The 19,638-nt window shown below is 45.9% G+C and overlaps 1 protein-coding gene across 1 annotated transcript in view; it reads right to left on the reverse strand.

Moving 5' to 3' along the window:
* The window catches only part of LOC115093392 (villin-1-like), a 119,691-nt gene that overhangs the window by 45,095 nt on the left and 54,958 nt on the right, over positions 1-19,638 (reverse strand). The window contains exon 2 of the mRNA XM_029605055.1: positions 283-389. Within this exon, the coding sequence (XP_029460915.1) occupies positions 283-357 (75 nt within the window). The 5' untranslated portion in view covers positions 358-389. The remainder of the gene's footprint in view (positions 1-282; positions 390-19,638) is intronic.

The following is a 19,638-nucleotide window of genomic DNA, read 5'->3' on the forward strand; positions in this document are numbered from 1 at the left end:
TAAGTATAAGGACAGCTTGTAGCCTTTTGTGCTTTGTACCATATATGCTGTAGATCCTAGTCAGAATCAAACATTCATCTTTTGTTTGGGGGAGGGCATCACTGGCTTTCCTTGCTGTCAATAATCAAAAGAGTGCAGACACGCTACTAAATGTTTCAGAGAGGGAGAGGGGTTTACCCAGGAATAGCAGAAGTAACCCCTACCCATTTGTCATAAGCCAGTAATTTGGTGGCTGAGTAAGTCGTGCCTTGAACTCTCCAGTGACTGAGCCCCATTACTTACCTCGATTCTCCATATCTGTATTCCTGGAGTGCTTTTGTTGAGAACCTTGGTGACCTTGGAGTTGAGTTCCGGCATGTTGAACGGATCTCAGGGCGGTGGGGAGCGACCTGGAAATAGAGCAAGAGAGAGAAAATCAGTCATGACATTAAAAGAGCAGCATAGGCCACGGCCCCACCCATCAGAAGCTGCTGTCATTGACTGACGTGGTCTTCCTACAGTGCATCAATGCATAGGGTCAGGTCAGAATACAGCGGAGGGACAGACAAACCACAGGATGCGGTGAAACACAAAACAGCATCAATTTCAGCTTGACAGACAGAAAGATGCAATAGTCAAAAAGATACCTGGGTAGTTGCACTAGATTCTGTACGCAGATCTGGCGAAAGAGACTGACAGTCTCAGGTATAGAGGTTAAGAAATAGGTAGAGAGCGAGAGACAAAGGCAGGCATACAGAGATGGTCACCAAAGATGTCAGATGCTTAGAAAGATGGATGACTCTTTAAATTCAGCAGGATTCCTCAGAGTATGGAGATTTCTGTGCTCTTCCACCTGTGTTTCCTGGGACATGCTCACTTCATGCACGCTGCAGAGCAGCTGTTCCAGCCCCAGGAGACCCCGTACACATGCACACACTATCAGCACCCTGCAGCTTGCCTGCACTACAATACCTGCAGCTGGAGCTCAGAGACAAGCTGTTTGAACAGAGCTGGTGCCAGGTGATGCCACTGTGGATACTCATTTAATATCCAGGCATCCAGCTTTAACCTTTACATACGGGAACAGAGAAGGAAGCCTTCTCTGCCACAGCCGAGTGAAGCCCTCTGCGGTGACAGATCATGCCTTCCCCTCACAAGTCCATAGTGCTCGTTGGCAATTCTACAAGGGTTTAAAGCTTCTCACCCCATCATTGCTATTACTGTACTGATCTCCCCAGTTCTAGTGCCATGTTAAAAGTGTTTATCGATGCACATAAAATATAATAGGCTTGGCATGGTTTTGGTAAGCCAAGGTAACGTTTGTTTTTGTCAGCGCCTTCTATGTGATCCACTTACTGTGAGCACCTCCCAAGAGCAGGGAGAGCAGTGCCGTCTGAATGCATTGCTAAAGCTAGATGGAATAAAGGGGGAACCCTTGCATTAGTAGAAATGTTTTCTAAAATGGGGCAATTCAGAAACCACTGTGGCCCAGGACCCATTTCTGGTCCATATGCCACTAATATGTTCATCCCTTAATCTCTACCTATTCTACGCTTAACCTCTACCCATAGAAACGAATGGGCTGCATTGGTGCTGTAATATGGTATTTGTACCTCTTAAGCCTGGATGATCTCATAGGGCAGTGTTTCCCAACCAGTGTACCATGCCACTATGGCGCGCCTTCAGACCTGACCAGGTGTGCCACGGAAAAAAGCCACCACTGCCGAATGCTCAGATCCAGGCCAGCAACTGGGCACTGCTGTCAGCACCTCGCAGCAAGAAGAGGCACCACTGAGTATTTGGCACCCTAGGCGACCCTTTGGTCATGCACCCCCACCCTCAACTCACCTGTTGGCAGCAGCTCCAGCACAGCGCTCCCGTCTTTGCCAGTATTGGCGTCCCCCCCCCCCCTCTGGGCCTCGAGCTGTGGGGATTTTCCCACCCCCGAAATCTTGGCACTCGGCTCTGGCCTCACCTTCACTGCACGTCTCACCGTTTCCGCCAATCTCATGTCAGCCTGTGACAGTGCTTCCCCTGCATTAAGGAAAACGTTGTGTGTGGTGCACCAGCCTCCACGGAGCAGGCAGTGCAGACATGGAAAGGACCCATAAGGCGAAAAAAAAAGAGCATTGAAAGCCCCACCTGTCTCTCTTCCAAATTTTAAAACAAAGGGAAAGCGGGAATGGGGCCACGCATGAACCTGTCACGATGGGCTAGTTCCTTCTATATAATATATACCGACTATATATATACTATATATATATATATTCCTTCTATATACTATATACTGACTATATATATACTATATATATATACTATATATATATAGTATATATATATATTCCCGGAGAGCTAAGAACCAGTATAACACAATAACGGCGTAGACTCAGACAGACCATTACCTCATGTAAATAGTTATTGTCTATTTATTTATTTATTCCATATCACTATGTAACTAGATAAGTTTTTAACCACTGTAACCTCCTCCTTTCCCCTGCCCCTTTGGTTATGCTGTTAAAAATGTTAAAAATGTTTCGATGTAAACTGCCTCTCCGAGGCATCAGTTTTATTTCCATGTAAACCGGTGTGATATGTATATTATACAGGAACATCGGTATATAAAAACTAAAAATAAATAAATAAATAATAAATATATATATATATATATATATATACTATATACTGACTATATATATATATATATAGTATATATATATATAATAGTATATATATATATACTATATATATATATATAGTATATATATATACTATATATATATACTATATATATATATATATACTATATATATATATATATATAGTATATATATATATATATATATATATATATATATATAGTATATATATATATATATATATACTATATATATATATATATATATAGTATATATATATATATATATAGTATATATATATATACTATATATATATATATTCCTTCTATATACTATATACCGACTATATATATACTATATATATATATACTATATATATATAGTATATATATATATACTATATATATATATACTATATATATAGTATATATATATATATTCCTTCTATATACTGTACCAGTGCAGGAGATGTTACTGAGGCTTGGATAGTTACAGCCAGAGCTCAGGGCCCACTGTCCCCATCTCTTGTAGCCTGGGAATAAGACAAGGGCTGTCTGAAGGGAGTATATAGGAGAACCCTCTCAGAATACCTGAAAAGAATGGATCCAGTTATCTAGCCTGGTCCACCTTAAAGGAAAATCAAGACATAGAGTGTTTCCCTGCGGAAAAGAATAAAAGCTTAGAGGCAGGGAGGACCTGGCAAAGAAGAGACGGCAGCTCCTATGTGCGAGTGCTGCAGCGCTTGATTTGAAGCTCTGTAGTCCAGACTGCTCTATCCCCTGGCCCCCTCTGTAAGCCAAGGACTGCCTGCACAGTATCACAAACTGAAAGAGGTTCTGTGTGCGACTCCCTGCTATCCACACCCTGCAAGCTGCCCAGTAATTGCCAAACTCCAGGTCTCATGCTGTAACTAGGAAGATGAGGCATGGAAGATTACGCCTGAACTTACAGAGCTCCTGCCAGATGTATGGCAGATCCGGCGCGACCGGGTGTGCAGACCGTGCATTTGCATGGGGCGGCACAGCCGGGGGAGGCAGCGGCAATAGGAGAGCCAAATCCACCGGAAGAGGAAGAGAGGCTGCCGGCTCCCGGCAAAGTTCAATCGGCCGGCAACTGAAGAGGAAATAGTACGCTACCACAGTGTTCCCTGAAATACGCCACATGTGTGCCCATGCACAACCTTTCCCGCTTCAGCACCACCCCTCCCCCAAGAGCGGGTCATGGTGAGGCCGAAGAGAAGAGGAGCCCACAGGTCCATGGTGGAGCTCATCCTGCCAATCCCGAAGAGAAGAGGAGGCCGTGTATGTGTGTGTCTGAGTCTATGTGAGAGCTTAAGTATGTGTGTATGTCTGTGTGTGAGCCTGTGTGTATCTGTGCCTTTGTGAAAGCTTGTGTATGGCTGTGTAACAGCCTGTATGCATGTGTGTGTCTGTGTCTGTGTGAAAGCATGTGTGTGTGAGGCTGAGTGTGAGCCTGTGTGTATGTGTATATGTGTGTGCCTGGGAGAGACCCTTTTAGCTGGCCCTGCACCTCTGCGTGTATCGTGGGTTACGCGCGTGACCGGGCCTTTTCGAAAATGTACGCGGTGCGCACAGTGCCCAGCCATGCACAAAACCCCCAAATTTTATGTGCGCAGGGCTTTTAAAATTTGGGCATTTGGGAATAGCCACTGCTATTAATTGCATCAGTAGCATGGGATCTTCTTGGTGTTTGGGTAATTGCCAGGTTCTTGTGGCCTGGTTTGACCTCTGTTGGAAACAGGATGCTTGGCTTGATGGGTCTGACACAGTATTGTGTTCTTATGTTCTTATGCGGAAGGGATAGAAGGTAAAGTTTGTCTATTTGCAGATGATACTAAGATCTGTAACAGAGTGGACTCGCCGGAAGGAGTGGAGAGAATGGGACGGGATTTAAGGAAACCTGAACAGTGGTCGAAGATATGGCAGCTGGGATTCAATGCCAAGAAGTGCAGAGTCTTGCATCTGGGGTCCGATAATCCAAAGGAGCTGTATGTGATGGTGGGTGAAGGGCTGTTGTGCACAGAGCAAGAGAGGGAGTTTGGGGTGATAATGTCTGGAGATCTGAAGATGGCCAAGCAATGTGACAAGGCGATAGCTAAAGCCAGAAGGATGTTGGGCTGCATAGAGAGAGGAATAACCAGTAAGGAAAAAGAGGTGATAATCCCCTTGTACAGGTCCTTGGTGAGACCTCACCTGGAGTACTGTGCTCAGTTCTGGAGACCGAATCTCAAAAGGGACAGAGACAAGATGGAGGCAGTCCAGAGAAGGGCAACCAAAATGGTGGGAGGTCTCCATCAAATGACTTATGAGGAGCAGCTGAAGGACCTGAATATGGACACCCTGGAAGAGAGGAGGTGCAGGGGAGATAGGACCTGAATATGTACATCCTGGAGGAGAGGAGGTGCAGGGGAGATAGGACCTGAATATGTACCCCCTGGAGGAGAGGAGGTGCAGGGGAGATAGGACCTGAATATGTACATCCTGGAGGAGAGGAGGTGCAGGGGAGATAGGACCTGAATATGTACATCCTGGAGGAGAGGAGGTGCAGGGGAGATAGGACCTGAATATGTACACCCTGGAGGAGAGAAGGTGCAGGGGAGATAGGACCTGAATATGTACACCCTGGAGGAGAGGAGGGGCAGGGGAGATAGGACCTGAATATGTACACCCTGGAGGAGAGGAGGCGCAGGGGAGATAGGACCTGAATATGTACACCCTGGAGGAGGTGCAGGGGAGATAGGACCTGAATATGTACACCCTGGAGGAGAGGAGGTGCAGGGGAGATAGGACCTGAATATGTACATCCTGGAGGAGAGGAGGTGCAGGGGGGATATGACACAGACCTTCAGATACCTGAAAGGTTTTAGTGATGCACAATCAACAAACCTTTTCCACTGGAAAGGAATCAGTAGAACTACGGATCATGAAATGAAATTCAGGAAAGACGACTCAGAACCAATGTCAGGAAATATTTCTTCATGGAGAGGGTGGTGGATGCCTGGAACGCCCTTCCAGAGGAGGTGGTGAAGATGAAAACAGTGAAAGAATTCAAAGGGGCATGGGATAAGCACTGAGGATCCCTAAAGGTTAGAGGATGGGAATGAGGAAAAGAGTTCATGGGGGAAACTTGCTGGTGTGGTGGTTACTGCCCTTAACCAACAAACCTTCATACTCTTGATGCAACTCCATCTTTGCTCTCTGCTTCAATGGCAGGGGGGAAAAGGGGAAAGGGAGAATTTGATTCAGACAGCAACCAACAAGGACATTGAATTGTAGGGATGTGCAGACCAAAAGTTTATGTTCATAAGTCCATAAGTCGAAAGGGGGGGGGTCAATTTCGGTCAATAAGGACATATGGAGAATTCCATAAGTTGAGTCTATGTCCATACGTGCACCGGTTCCCTAAATAAAAATTTAAACCCCTCACCCTCCTTAATCCCCCCCCAAGACTTACCAAAACTCCCTGGTGGTCTAGCGGGGAGTCTCAGGACGCCATTTCTGTACTCCTTTGCGAGGAGCACGTGACTTCGGCGTCACGTCGGAGTGACACGGATGTCACGTGATTCCCCGCGCGTTCGCTCTGGGACCCTCGTTGGACCCAAAAGGAACTTTTGGCCAGCTTGGGGGGCCTCCTGACCCCCCCAAGCTGGCCAAAAGTTCCTTTTGGGTCCAACGAGGGCCCGGACTTTTACAGTCTGGGAAACTGATAAGTATGAGGGTAACCTGTATGGCGCGGCAGATGCTACCATAAGCTTGCTGGGCAGACTGGATGGACCGTTTGGACCTTTTCTGCCGTCATTTCTATGTTTCTGTGTGTGAGAGAATCAATGTGTTATTGTGTGTGTGTGAGTGTGTGAGAGAGAGAAGATAAAGTTTGTGGCCCTATCTCCCTGAATCCATGAAAATCTCAGGGTGACTGGAAATCAAAAGATCCCAGGTATGGAGAGCAGAAGATTTTGTAATCCTTAGTTTTAATTAGTGGGTGTCATTTGCTGTTTTTGCTGTTTTGAAATATTTTAATGTTTTTTGGGGAAATAGAACATTTTTTAATTATTGGATTTTTTAAAATATTGTATCGGTGTTTGGGAAATTTTGTACATTTTATTCATTAACTGGTTTGAAATGTTTATGCTTTTTATGACTATGTTTTACTATTATGACTGATGATTTCCTGATTTTATTATTTGATGTTTTATGAAGAATGGTAAGGTTTCTGTTTTTCCATTGTTGCTCTGCATGTACAGTCTGACTTGTTGTGGGTTCCAGTTCAGTTTTTCTCAGCACAGTTTCTAATTATACTTTCAGGTCTCTTTATTCTGTATTTGGTGAGGGTCTCTCTCTGTATTCTGCATATGTGACCGAGGTGATGTATTCTGCTACAATTTTATTTATCTATAGGGATCTATAGCAGCCTGGCTTGTTCTGTTTTCCCAATAGGAGGTGTACTGGTGTAATATGTGCAGTGTTGCCTTTTCATAGATAAGGTTGCTACTGTTTGAGTGCTGGCAGTTAGTGCTGTTTTGGTATGGGAGGTTTCCTATATTGTAATGGTAATTATGTTTATTCATGGCTTTCTGAGGTGCCATTATAAATTCCATAGGTGTTCCAAGTATCTTTTTTTAGCAGAGTTTTCTGGCTGGCACCACAGCAATGCACATAAATTTAATATGCTTCTTGTAAGAGAGATTTTGCCTCAGAAGACTGAACGTTTGAGTGTTCTTTTTCATGTAAAATTTGTTACAAGTGCATAATTAAGTATTATATGGCTGTAGAGGGTGTGAGAGTGTGGGAGGGTGGTATGTGTGCAAGGCTGTAAGGTTTCCCTAGGTTATAGAATACCCTTCCCTTGACCATGGATTCGGTGAGGGGGAGTTGGGTGTCAGTTTTTCAAAATATAGATTGCTGGAGGGAGCTGGGCCTTATATGACAGGCCTGGGGCAGATACTGAATAAATTGGGGGGGCAGCACATCAATTGTTAGCATAGGGCAGCAAGAAAACTAGCACTGGCCCTACTTCTTAAGGGGGAAAATACTCTCCTAGGCCACCAATCAGATCATCACATCTTCTTAAGGGGGGAAATACCCTCCTAGGCCACCAATCAGATCATCACGTCTTCTTAAGGGGGAAAATACCCTCCTAGGCCACCAATCAGATCATCACGTCTTCTTAAGGGGGGGAAATACCCTCCTAGGACACCATTCAGATCATCACGTCTTCTTAAGGGTAAGGGGGGAAATACCCTCCTAGGACACCATTCAGATCAACACGTCTTCTTAAGGGTAAGGGGGGAAATACCCTCCTAGGACACCATTCAGATCAACACGTCTTCTTAAGGGGGGAAATATCCTCCTAGGCCACCAATCAGATCATCACGTCTTCTTAAGGGGGGAAATACCCTCCTAGGCCACCAATCAGATCATCACATCTTCTTAAGGGGGGGGAATACCCTCCTAGGACACCAATCAGATCATCACGTCTTCTTAAGGGTAAGGGGGGGAATACCCACCTAGGCCACCAATCAGATCATCACGTCTTCTTAAGGGGGGAAATATCCTCCTAGGCCACCAATCAGATCATCACGTCTTCTTAAGGGGGGAAATATCCTCCTAGGCCACCAATCAGATCATCACATCTTCTTAAGGGGGGGGAATACCCTCCTAGGACACCAATCAGATCATCACGTCTTCTTAAGGGGGGAAATACCCTCCTAGGCCACCAATCAGATCATCACATCTTCTTAAGGGGGGAAAATACTCTCTTAGGCCACCAATCAGATCATCACATCTTCTTAAGGGGGGAAATACCCTCCTAGGCCACCAATCAGATCATCACGTCTTCTTAAGGGGGAAAATACCCTCCTAGGCCACCAATCAGATCATCACGTCTTCTTAAGGGGGGGAAATACCCTCCTAGGACACCATTCAGATCATCACGTCTTCTTAAGGGTAAGGGGGGAAATACCCTCCTAGGACACCATTCAGATCAACACGTCTTCTTAAGGGTAAGGGGGGAAATACCCTCCTAGGACACCATTCAGATCAACACGTCTTCTTAAGGGGGGAAATATCCTCCTAGGCCACCAATCAGATCATCACGTCTTCTTAAGGGGGGAAATACCCTCCTAGGCCACCAATCAGATCATCACATCTTCTTAAGGGGGGGGAATACCCTCCTAGGACACCAATCAGATCATCACGTCTTCTTAAGGGTAAGGGGGGGAATACCCACCTAGGCCACCAATCAGATCATCACGTCTTCTTAAGGGGGGAAATATCCTCCTAGGCCACCAATCAGATCATCACGTCTTCTTAAGGGGGGAAATATCCTCCTAGGCCACCAATCAGATCATCACATCTTCTTAAGGGGGGGGAATACCCTCCTAGGACACCAATCAGATCATCACGTCTTCTTAAGGGGGGAAATACCCTCCTAGGCCACCAATCAGATCATCACATCTTCTTAAGGGGGGGGAATACCCTCCTAGGACACCAATCAGATCATCACGTCTTCTTAAGGGGGGAAATACCCTCCTAGGCCACCAATCAGATCATCACGTCTTCTTAAGGGGGAAAATACCCTCCTAGGCCACCAATCAGATCATCACGTCTTCTTAAGGGGGGGAAATACCCTCCTAGGACACCATTCAGATCATCACGTCTTCTTAAGGGTAAGGGGGGAAATACGCTCCTAGGACACCATTCAGATCAACACATCTTCTTAAGGGGGGAAATATCCTCCTAGGCCACCAATCAGTTCATCACGTCTTCTTAAGGGGGGAAATACCCTCCTAGGCCACCAATCAGATCATCACATCTTCTTAAGGGGGGGGAATACCCTCCTAGGACACCAATCAGATCATCACGTCTTCTTAAGGGTAAGGGGGGGAATACCCACCTAGGCCACCAATCAGATCATCACGTCTTCTTAAGGGGGGGGAATACCCTCCTAGGACACCATTCAGATCATCACGTCTTCTTAAGGGTAAGGGGGGGAATACCCACCTAGGCCACCAATCAGATCATCACGTCTTCTTAAGGGGGGAAATATCCTCCTAGGCCACCAATCAGATCATCACGTCTTCTTAAGGGGGGAAATACCCTCCTAGGCCACCAATCAGATCATCACATCTTCTTAAGGGGGGGGGAATACCCTACTAGGCCACCAATCAGATCATCACATCTTCATAAGGGGGGGAATACCCTCCTAGGCCACCAATAAGATCATCACGTCTTCTTAAAGGGGGAAATATCCTCCTAGGCCACCAATCAGATCATCACGTCTTCTTAAGGGGGGAAATACCATCCTAGGACACCAATCAGATCATCATGTCTTCTTAAAGGGGGAAATACCCTCCTAGGCCACCAATCAGATCATCACGTCTTCTTCAGAGGGGAAATAGCCTCCTAAGCCACCAATCAGATCATCACGTCTTCTTAAGGGGGGAAATACCCTCCTAGGCCACCAATCAGATCATCACATCTTCTTAAGGGGGGGGAATACCCTACTAGGCCACCAATCAGATCATCACATCTTCATAAGGGGGGGAATACCCTCCTAGGCCACCAATAAGATCATCACGTCTTCTTAAAGGGGGAAATATCCTCCTAGGCCACCAATCAGATCATCACGTCTTCTTAAGGGAGGAAATACCATCCTAGGACACCAATCAGATCATCATGTCTTCTTAAAGGGGGAAATACCCTCCTAGGCCACCAATCAGATCATCACGTCTTCTTCAGAGGGGAAATAGCCTCCTAAGCCACCAATCAGATCATCACGTCTTCTTAAGGGGGAAACTCACAACAAATCCCAAGGAACTTAACTCAATTCATCTCCATGATCCACGTTGTCAAACCATGGCTTTGTATTACACCAGTTCCATCCAGTGGTCACAAGGTAGTAATGCAGGTCCAGTAAATAGTTTTTCCACAATACTTCCTGAATAGAAACTCTGAGGTTTCCCCCTCCCATACATGCACCCTGTCCTGCAAATCTGGAGTCAGTTGGCAGCCCTCTCCCTGATATCCTGCTGATGGCTGGTGTGCAGGCTATCATTACTGTGGATCTTGAAAAATCTAAAATATGGTCTGAAATGAATCTGAAATGAACTCTGGAATTTGTTGCCAGGGGATGTGGTTAGTGCAGTTAGTGTATTTGGGTTTAAAAAAGGTTTGGATAAGTTCTTGGAGGATACGTCCTTTACCTGCTATTAATCAAGTTGACTTAGGGAATAGTCACTGCTATTACTGGCATCAGTAACATGGGATAGACTTAGTTTTTGGGTTCTTGCCAGGTTCTTATGGCCTGGATTGGCCACTGTTGGAAACAGGATGCTGGGCTTGATGGACCCTTGGTCTGACCCAGTATGGCAATTTCTTATGTTCTTATGAACATTGGTGTGATCTTTGGTGAGACACAAGAGGAAGGAAGACGTACTCTGAACTCTCACCACCCATCTGCTTCAGAAGCATTACCTAAGAACATAAGAAATTGCCATGGTGGTCAGACCGAGGGTCCATCAAGCCCAGCATCCTGTTACCAACAGAGGCCAAACCAGGCCACAAGAACCTGGCAATTACCCAAACACCAAGAAGTTCCCATGCTACTGTTGCAATTAATAGCAGTAGCTATTCCCTAAGTAAACTTGATTAATAGCCTTTAATGGACTTCTCCTCCAAGAACTTATCCAAACCTTTTTTGAAACATGCTACACAAACTGCACTAACCACATCCTCTATCAACAAATTCCAGAGCTTTATTGTGCGTTGAGTGAAAAAGAATTTTCTCCGATTAGTCTTAAATGTGCTACTTGCTAACTTCATGGAATGGCCCCTAGTCCTTCTATTACTCGAAAGTGTAAATAACTGAGTCACATGTACTCATTCAAGACCTCTCATGATCTTAAAGACCTCTATCATATCCCCCCTCAGCCGTCTCTTCTCCAAGCTGAAAAGTCCTAACCTCTTTAGTCTTTCCTCATAGGGGAGCTGTTCCATCCCCTTTATCATTTTGGTTGCCCTTCTCTGTACCTTCTCCATTGCAACTATATCTTTTTTTGAGATGCGGTGACCAGAATTGTACACAGTATTCAAGGTGTGGTCTCACCTTGGAGCCTTCTGATGTCTGCATACTGCCTTCAAGCATTTCTTTGCTGAGGTTTATTTTGCCCAGAAGTTCCTCTATGTTCAGACTCTGAGGACCACTTGCTTTGAGGAACCTGGTGGATTTCATCTGAATGTTGCAAGCCACCTCCGCTCAGCTTGTAAAACAGCATGGCCTGTGCTTCCTTTTCTGAGTTTTCTCTGTTTGCCTGCTGGAAGAAGAAAACTGCATCCCCAGGACTGGACCTGTTAGAGATTCAAGTCTTCGGACTTGAACTGTGTGCTGAAGGGCAGATCCTGGCCAAGCTGTTGCCTGTCTTCAAAGATTGGTCATAAGAGGGTGCTATGGTTCTGGAAAAAAAGATGCCAGTGCTCACAAGCAGGAAGCACGGTTTCTGTTTTTTGTTTTATTGAGGGACCACAGGGCAAATCAAGTAAGGGGAGAAAAAATATGCTGAGAATGGGTAGATCGGAAGGAAGGGAGGAGGCATGGCATTATATATTTAGAACGATATTACAGCAACAGAAATGCTGGGCTTACCAGGTTAATCTGGAAAGAGGGAATGGAACATCTCTCTAAATTAGTGTAATATACGGACCTCCGTCACAGACTGAGGAGATGGATATTCACAGGATCGCGGTGAAAGGGGAGGTGCAGCTGCTAGGGGATTTCGATCTGCCGGATGTTGATGGGGACGTCCCAACTGCAGTATCTTCTAGAAGCCAGGAGATCCTGGAGTCTCTGCAAGGAGAACTGCTCTGTCAACTGCTAACAGAACCCACACGGGAGGGGGCGATGCTGGACCTGGTGCTTACCAACTGGCACAGTATCTCTGATGTTGTAGTGGGAACCAGTGACCACCGGATGGTGTGGGTCAGTATCAGAGCGCAGGAGCTGAAGGTTCATTCAAAGGCGAGGGTCAATATGGGGGCAGGACCTCAAGGGGTCGTTGGCCGGATGGGAAAATCTCAGGGAAGTAGAAGGGCAGTGAGAAAAACTAAAATGGCAACTAATCTTTTTGTTAGGAAAGTAAATAAAGGGAAGAGGAAAAGAGACCGTTATGGTTTTCTAAAGAAGCAGCTGAAAAGGTAAGGGAGGAAAGGTTCACGTTCATAAAGTACAAGAGATCGCAGAAAGAGCAAGACAGGCGACAATATCTGGGAAAGCAGTCAGGAATGCAAAAATTCAAATAGAAGAAAAAATAGCAAATACAGTAAAATGGGGGACAAGACTTTTTTGGATCTGTTAGTGATAGAAGGAAGTGCAAAATTGGCATTGTGAGACTCAGAGGTGAAGGGGAGGAATATGCAGAGGCTGATGAGGAAAAAGCAAAATTTCTTAACAAATATTTCTGTTTGGTGTTCGCTGTGGAAGGGCCTGGAGCAGGACCACATAAAACGAACACAAATAAGACCGGAAGTGAGGTAAACCTCAATCAATTTTCAGAACAGTGTGTTCCTGAGAAGCTAACTAAACTTAAAGTAGATAAGGCAAAGGGGCCGGATGGGATAAATCTGAGGATACTAAGGGAACATAGAGATGTCCTGGCAGCTCCGCTGGTGACCTTTTCAGTGCTTCCTTAGAGTCTGGAGTAGTCCCGGAGGACTGTGGTTCCTATTCTTAACAGTGGAAGTAAGGAGGAGGCTGGGAACTGCAGGCCGGTCAGTCTGACCTCTGTGGGGAGCAAACTCATGGAATCGCTGCTAAAACAGAGGCGAGCGCAGCTTCTGGGATCCAAGGGATTGCAAGATCCGAGGCAGCAGGGTTTTACCAGAGGGAAATCTCGCCAGACGAATCTGATCAATTTCTTTTTTTTTTAATTTTTATTTTTATATACCGAGGTTCTTATATGAAATACAAATCACTCCGGTTTACATAAAACAGTGAAACGCCCAAAAAATGGGGGGAGGGGGCTTTACATAGAACAATAAAATGAAAGAACAAAATTGAACAATGTACAGATTACAAGAAACATTTGAACCCAGTATCGTAGTATAGTTACAAAAAAACAATTGAGCACAGTATCTTTAATAGGGGAACATAGGAACAGGTCAAAGTGAATGACTACGGAAAATATGGTATGTGAGTACAGAAACTTGAATAGATCAACTCCGAGCTGAGATGTGTTATAGGCAATAGTCCTGGGAGCTGCCTAAAAGAGTTTTCAAATTAGAAGAAGGCAGGGGCGGATTGAGGGAAAATAGTGGCCCGGGGGATTTTTCTCCATACTGGCCCATGGGTACCCAATTACATATACAAAATAATTTACATATATAATTAACATATTTAATTTACATATTTATGTACACACCCCTATATTTCAGCATGGTCCTCCCATATCAACACAGTACTATTTGCCAAAACTCAAAGAATAACAACCCCACCTATGAAAAAGGCTACTACAAATATTACACCAGAATCTAAAATATCAATACACCTCCTATCAGGAAAACAGAACAGGCCAAGCTACTACAGATCCCTACAGAGAAACCACATGCTAAAAGAATGCTTCCTCTCAGTCTTTGCATGCAGAACACAAACTCTCACCAAATACAGAATAAAGCCACATAAAGTATAAATAGAAATGTGCAGACAAAAACTAAACTGTAAAATGTATCATGCCAGACTCTATACAGTGCAACAATGAAAAACAAAAATGTCACCATTCCTCATGAAACAATCAATAAAATCAAGATATATAAATCATGAATCATAATTATAAAATCATACTAATAAAATAATTTCAGAACAGCTGATGAATAGAATATCCAATAATTAAAGACTCAAGGAAATTTGGAAATCTTTACCAAACACCAATAAAATATTTCAAACAGCAGACACATCACATACTACCCAATAATTAAAATGGTAATCAAGAAAAATGAACTTAAAAAGCCACTTTTACTTACCCTCTCCTGCAGTTCTCCTACTCCTTTCCCTTGCAGGCGACGCCAGAAGCAGCAGTAGCTGCTGAAGCTGTCCTCATGGTCCTCTTCCTTAGGGACCACAACCAATCTCTTCTCTCTCTTTCTCACACACACACACCAGTCATACCCTCAAGACCAGTTTCTGTCTCTCACACACCAATCATCTCCCCAACCAGTCTCTCTCACTCACACACACTCACACACACACACACACACAAGCACACACATACCAGTCATCTCCCTGATCAGTCTCACACATACACATGTCACCTTTCTGGCCAGTCTCTCTCAATCACACAATGCTCTCGCTCTCTCTTACTTACACAAAGGCTTTCAATCACACACATGCTCTCTCTATTTCACTTACACACAAGCTCTCAATTACACACATGTTCTATCTCACAGCCACAAGCCAGCCAAAAACATGCTCCATCTCTCTTGCACACACACAGAAGCACCCTCCATGTTTCACGTACACATTACACTCACAGAAGCACCCTCCCTGTCTCATATACATATTACACTCTCACAGAAGCACCTTGCTTTCAGACTTGCAGCATTTTTCACTTTTACTAAAAGTGAAAGTGATGATCCCAACCATTAAATAAGAAAACCACATTCCTATCAGAAGGCGAAATGACACCCTTCCTTCAGGTTCTGTCCTCCCAAGGGACAGCCACCCACACTGTACAGCTTCTCTTGTTTTACGCTTCCAGGCAATAAAGCAAGTGTCTTTCTTCAAACTATCAGTCATATGATTATTCATGTGGGAGATATGGAACAGAAAGACATCCTTAGTCAACTTCCCTTTTAAATGGGAAGATTCCAGTCTTAGTCATTTAAAAATATACATTTTCTAACTTTAATCTTTCATCCAACTTTTCAAACGTTGCACTACCAGCACAAAAGTTTTTTTTTTAAACTGGCAGATTCCTCTCTCACATACATACTGTATACACACACACAGAAGCTCCATTCCTTTCTCACATACACACACACCCCGTTCCTTTCTCACATATAACATGAAATGTATCTAGTTTTTTGTAAATTTATTAATATGTTAACATACGGAAATGTTATATGTACTAAGAGGTTTTGTTTCAAGTAAACCGGAGTGAAGGCAATATGCTATACTTCGGTATAAAAAAGAATTTAAATAAATAAATAAATAAATAAATAAATAAATAAATAACAGAAGCACCCTTCCGATCCAAGTTTGAACAGCTGGTCTCCGGCGGTTAGCAGCACCGGTGTTCACTTCTTCGGCCCCCGCTGGCCTCGATTTTAATTTCTTCGGCCTCCGCCAGAGACAGCCGGCCCTCGAAGGTCGGCGGGGGCCGAAGAAATTAAAATTGAGGCCAGCGGGAGCCGAAGAAAAAAAGATAGGCACTGCCCAGCCAGCCCCCGCTTGAGGCTGGCTGCTTTGCGCCCATCTTCTTTGCTTCGGCCTCTGCCGCCGCCACCGGCCTCAATTTTAATTTATTCGGCCCCCGCCGACCTTCGGGGGCTGGCTGTCTCTGGCGGAGGTCGAAGAAATTAAAATCGAGGCCAGCGGGGGCCGAAGAAAAGAAGATGGGCACCGCCCAGTCAGCCCCCGCTTGAGGCTGGCTGGTTGGCGCCCATCTTCTTTTCTTCGGCCGCCGCCGGCCTCGATTTTAATTTCTCCAGTGGGGGCCTGGCTGGGAGGTTCCCATCTTCATTTCTTCGGGCCGCGCTGGCTGATCTTCTTTTCTTCGGCCCCCGCCGGCCTCAATTTGTATTTCTTCGGCCCCTGCCAGCTTGGCCTCCGGCAAGGGCTGGCTGAAAGGCGCTGAGGCTGGGCTGAAGAAGAGCCACGCGGTCGAGACCACATGACCAGGTAGACCGGCCCACCGGGGATGCCCGATCCCCTGATAGGTCAATCCGCCCCTGGAAGAAGGGGCGGGGAAGACTGACAAGGAGCAGCGACTGAACAAGAGAGTCCGAATAAGAAACTCAACGAGGAAGCCTCTACGCATTCCCTCCACTTCCTCTTCTCTCAAAGACTCTCATGAAGTTACGTCAGGACAAGGGAACCATGATCCTGATAGCAGCTCACTGGCCACGCCAAGTGTAGTTTCCAATACTGCAGGATCTCTCCATCCGTAGGCACATTCCCTTGGAAAAGGACCCACTTCTGATCACTCAAAACGACGGATGCCTCTGCCATCCCAACTTTCATGCCTTGTCCCTGACTGCATGGATGTTGAAAGGTTAATCCTTCAATCACTTAGCCTTTCTGAACCAGTTTCCCATGTCTTGATTGCTTCACGGAAGCCTTCCACGAGAAAAGCGTACTTTTACAAATGGAAAAGGTTCACGTCATGGTGCTCTTCTCAGTCCCTTGACCCCTTTTTGTGTCCAATCACAAAGTTTTTGGACTATCTCTGGCATTTATCAGAGTCAGGTCTAACGACTTCTTCCATCAGAATGCGTGTCAGTGCGGTAGCCGCCTTCCATAAAGGTATCGGGGATGTTCCTATATCAGTACAACCCCTTGTAACACGTTTTCTGAAAGGCTTGCGTCATCTCAAGCCTCCACTGGGACCTTAACCTGGTTCTCGGGCGGCTCATGAAACCACCATTCGAGCCTCTTCACTCCTGTGAACTTCGATATCTCACATGGAAAGTGATTTTCCTTCTGGCAATCACTTCAGCTCGCAGGGTTAGTGAGTTCCAGGCCCTAGTTACCTATCCGCCTTACACTAAACTCCTGCAGGACCGGGCAGTACTCCGCACTCACCCTAAGTTCTTACCTAAGGTAGTATCGGAGTTTCACATTAATCAATCCATTATACTACCTACCTTGTTTCCCAGGCTCCACTCCAATCCAAGGGAACAGGCTCTGCATACCCTTGACTGCAAACGGGCTCTAGCTTTCTATCTAGACCGTACAGCTGCCCACAGGAAGAGCACTCAATTGTTTGTCTCTTTCCACCCTAACAAGTTAGGGAAGCCTGTGGGGAAGCAGACTTTCTCCTCCTGGTTGGCGGACTGCATATCTTTTTGCTATCAGCAAGCGGGCATTCCATTTCAAAACCGTGTTAAAGCGCACTCTGTGAGGGCCATGGCGACTTCAGTAGCACACCTACGATCGGTGCCACTTCCTGACATTTGCAGGGCTGCCACCTGGAGTTCTCTCCATACGTTTGCAGCCCACTATTGCTTGGACAAAGCCGGAAGACAAGATTCCATCTTCGGCCAGTCTGTCCTTCGTAACCTCTTTACAACGTGACGTAGCTATACCCTTCCGCCTGCCCGGTGGGGTTCAGGATGCCCTCCTGCCAAAATCCACCCCAGCTGTTGTGCCTGTTGCACGCCGTTGGGTACATTTGGTGCATTCTCTGCTCGGTACTCACCCATATGTGAGGACTACCATCCTGCTTGTCCTGTGAGAAAGCAAGTGTTGCTTACCTGTAACAGGTGTTCTCACAGGACAGCAGGATGTTAGTCCTCACGAAACCCGCCCGCCGCCCCTCGGTGTTGGGGTCGTAACATTTTATTATTTTATTTTTCGGCACTGCCTGTAGCTTTTAAATAAGACTGAAGGGGGACCCCTGCTGGCTGCAGGGTTAGTGCCGTGCTGGGCATGCCCAGTAGGGGCCAGTCAAAGTTCTGGAAACTTTGACAAAAGTGTTCTGTGATTGGGCTCCATCCTGTGATGTCACCCATATGTGAGGACTAACATCCTGCTGTCCTGTGAGAACACCTGTTACAGGTAAGCAACATTTGCTTTCTGGATTTTGCCAGGAATTCATTTCCTGGCTAAGGACTTTGTTGTGCTGCTAAGGATCTTGTGGCGTTTGCTGCTGCCTGCCTGTTCTTACTGTGGAAGCCTGTGCAAAATTAAACTGATGTAAGACAGCCTATTTTTGTGTTTTGTGTCGTAAATTTGGCATTATTGGAACCACCGGTAGAAGGCAAGGACTGAGCTGTTCTTCAGGGTTGGTGATGGCCGGTGAACTGTTCCTTATAAGAAGAAGTCCGATATCTGTTCATCCACAAAGGGGAGATGTTTCCCCTGTCTAGTACAGAGAGCTCTGCTGGCTCTCTACCAAAAGGATTATTCTATTTTTATAGAGGGGGGGGGGAGACAGAGTGTAACTCCCCCATGTGGAGTCCTCATTCTATAAAAGCTAATGTCACCATTGTGCAGTGTGGATTCTTAGGTAGCCCTTACAGCAGGTAGGATGGTCCTGTTCCTGCTCCTACTTTTGTTCTGCTTTTTCCCTGGGAAAGGTCCCTTAGGCCTCATGGAAAGAGACCTGGAAATGGAGAAGGAGAATGGGTGTCATTTTTCAACTGCAGCGATGTCCAGTTTTGCCCCTTTTGAGCTGGGGAACTCAGGCTCCGGGTAGTTGCGTACTGAGGGAGGGGGGGGGGGCTTTATTTCCCATCCCTCCTGGCAGCCGCACTGAAGAAGGCACATGGCCGCCGGCAATGTTCCCTAAGCTGCGCTTGTGTGCCGCCTCGCACGCCTCGTCCCCCTCTCCACACACCTGGGTGTACAATAAGATTATCGGGTCTGTGGTGGAGCTCATTCCATCGCGATCGAAGGAGAGAAGAGGTCTGTGGCTGCCTGGGGTTCCTATCCCACCTGGCAGACCAATTGAAAGAGGCCCCAGCCCGGTGGCTGAAAATGGAGGAGGCCCCTTGGCTGCCAGGGGATCGCGTCCAGCCCAGCGGCCCAACTAAAGGAGACCCCTTGTTGGCAGGAGATCATTCCTGCATGCCTACTAGAGAGAGAGAGTGTGTGTGTGTGTGTGTGTGTGTGTGTGTGTATGCGCCTGAGAGAGAGGGAGGGAGTGTGTGCAGGAATGAGTGGGAGCCAGCATGTCTGTATGCCTGACAGAGAGGGAGCCTGTGTGTGTGTGTGTATGTGTGTGTGTGTATGCGCCTGAGAGAGAGGGAGGGAGTGTGTGCAGGAGTGAGTGGGAGCCAGCATGTCTGTATGA

This window comes from Rhinatrema bivittatum, chromosome 6 (assembly GCF_901001135.1).
Source record: "Rhinatrema bivittatum chromosome 6, aRhiBiv1.1, whole genome shotgun sequence".
NCBI lineage: Eukaryota > Metazoa > Chordata > Amphibia > Gymnophiona > Rhinatrematidae > Rhinatrema > Rhinatrema bivittatum.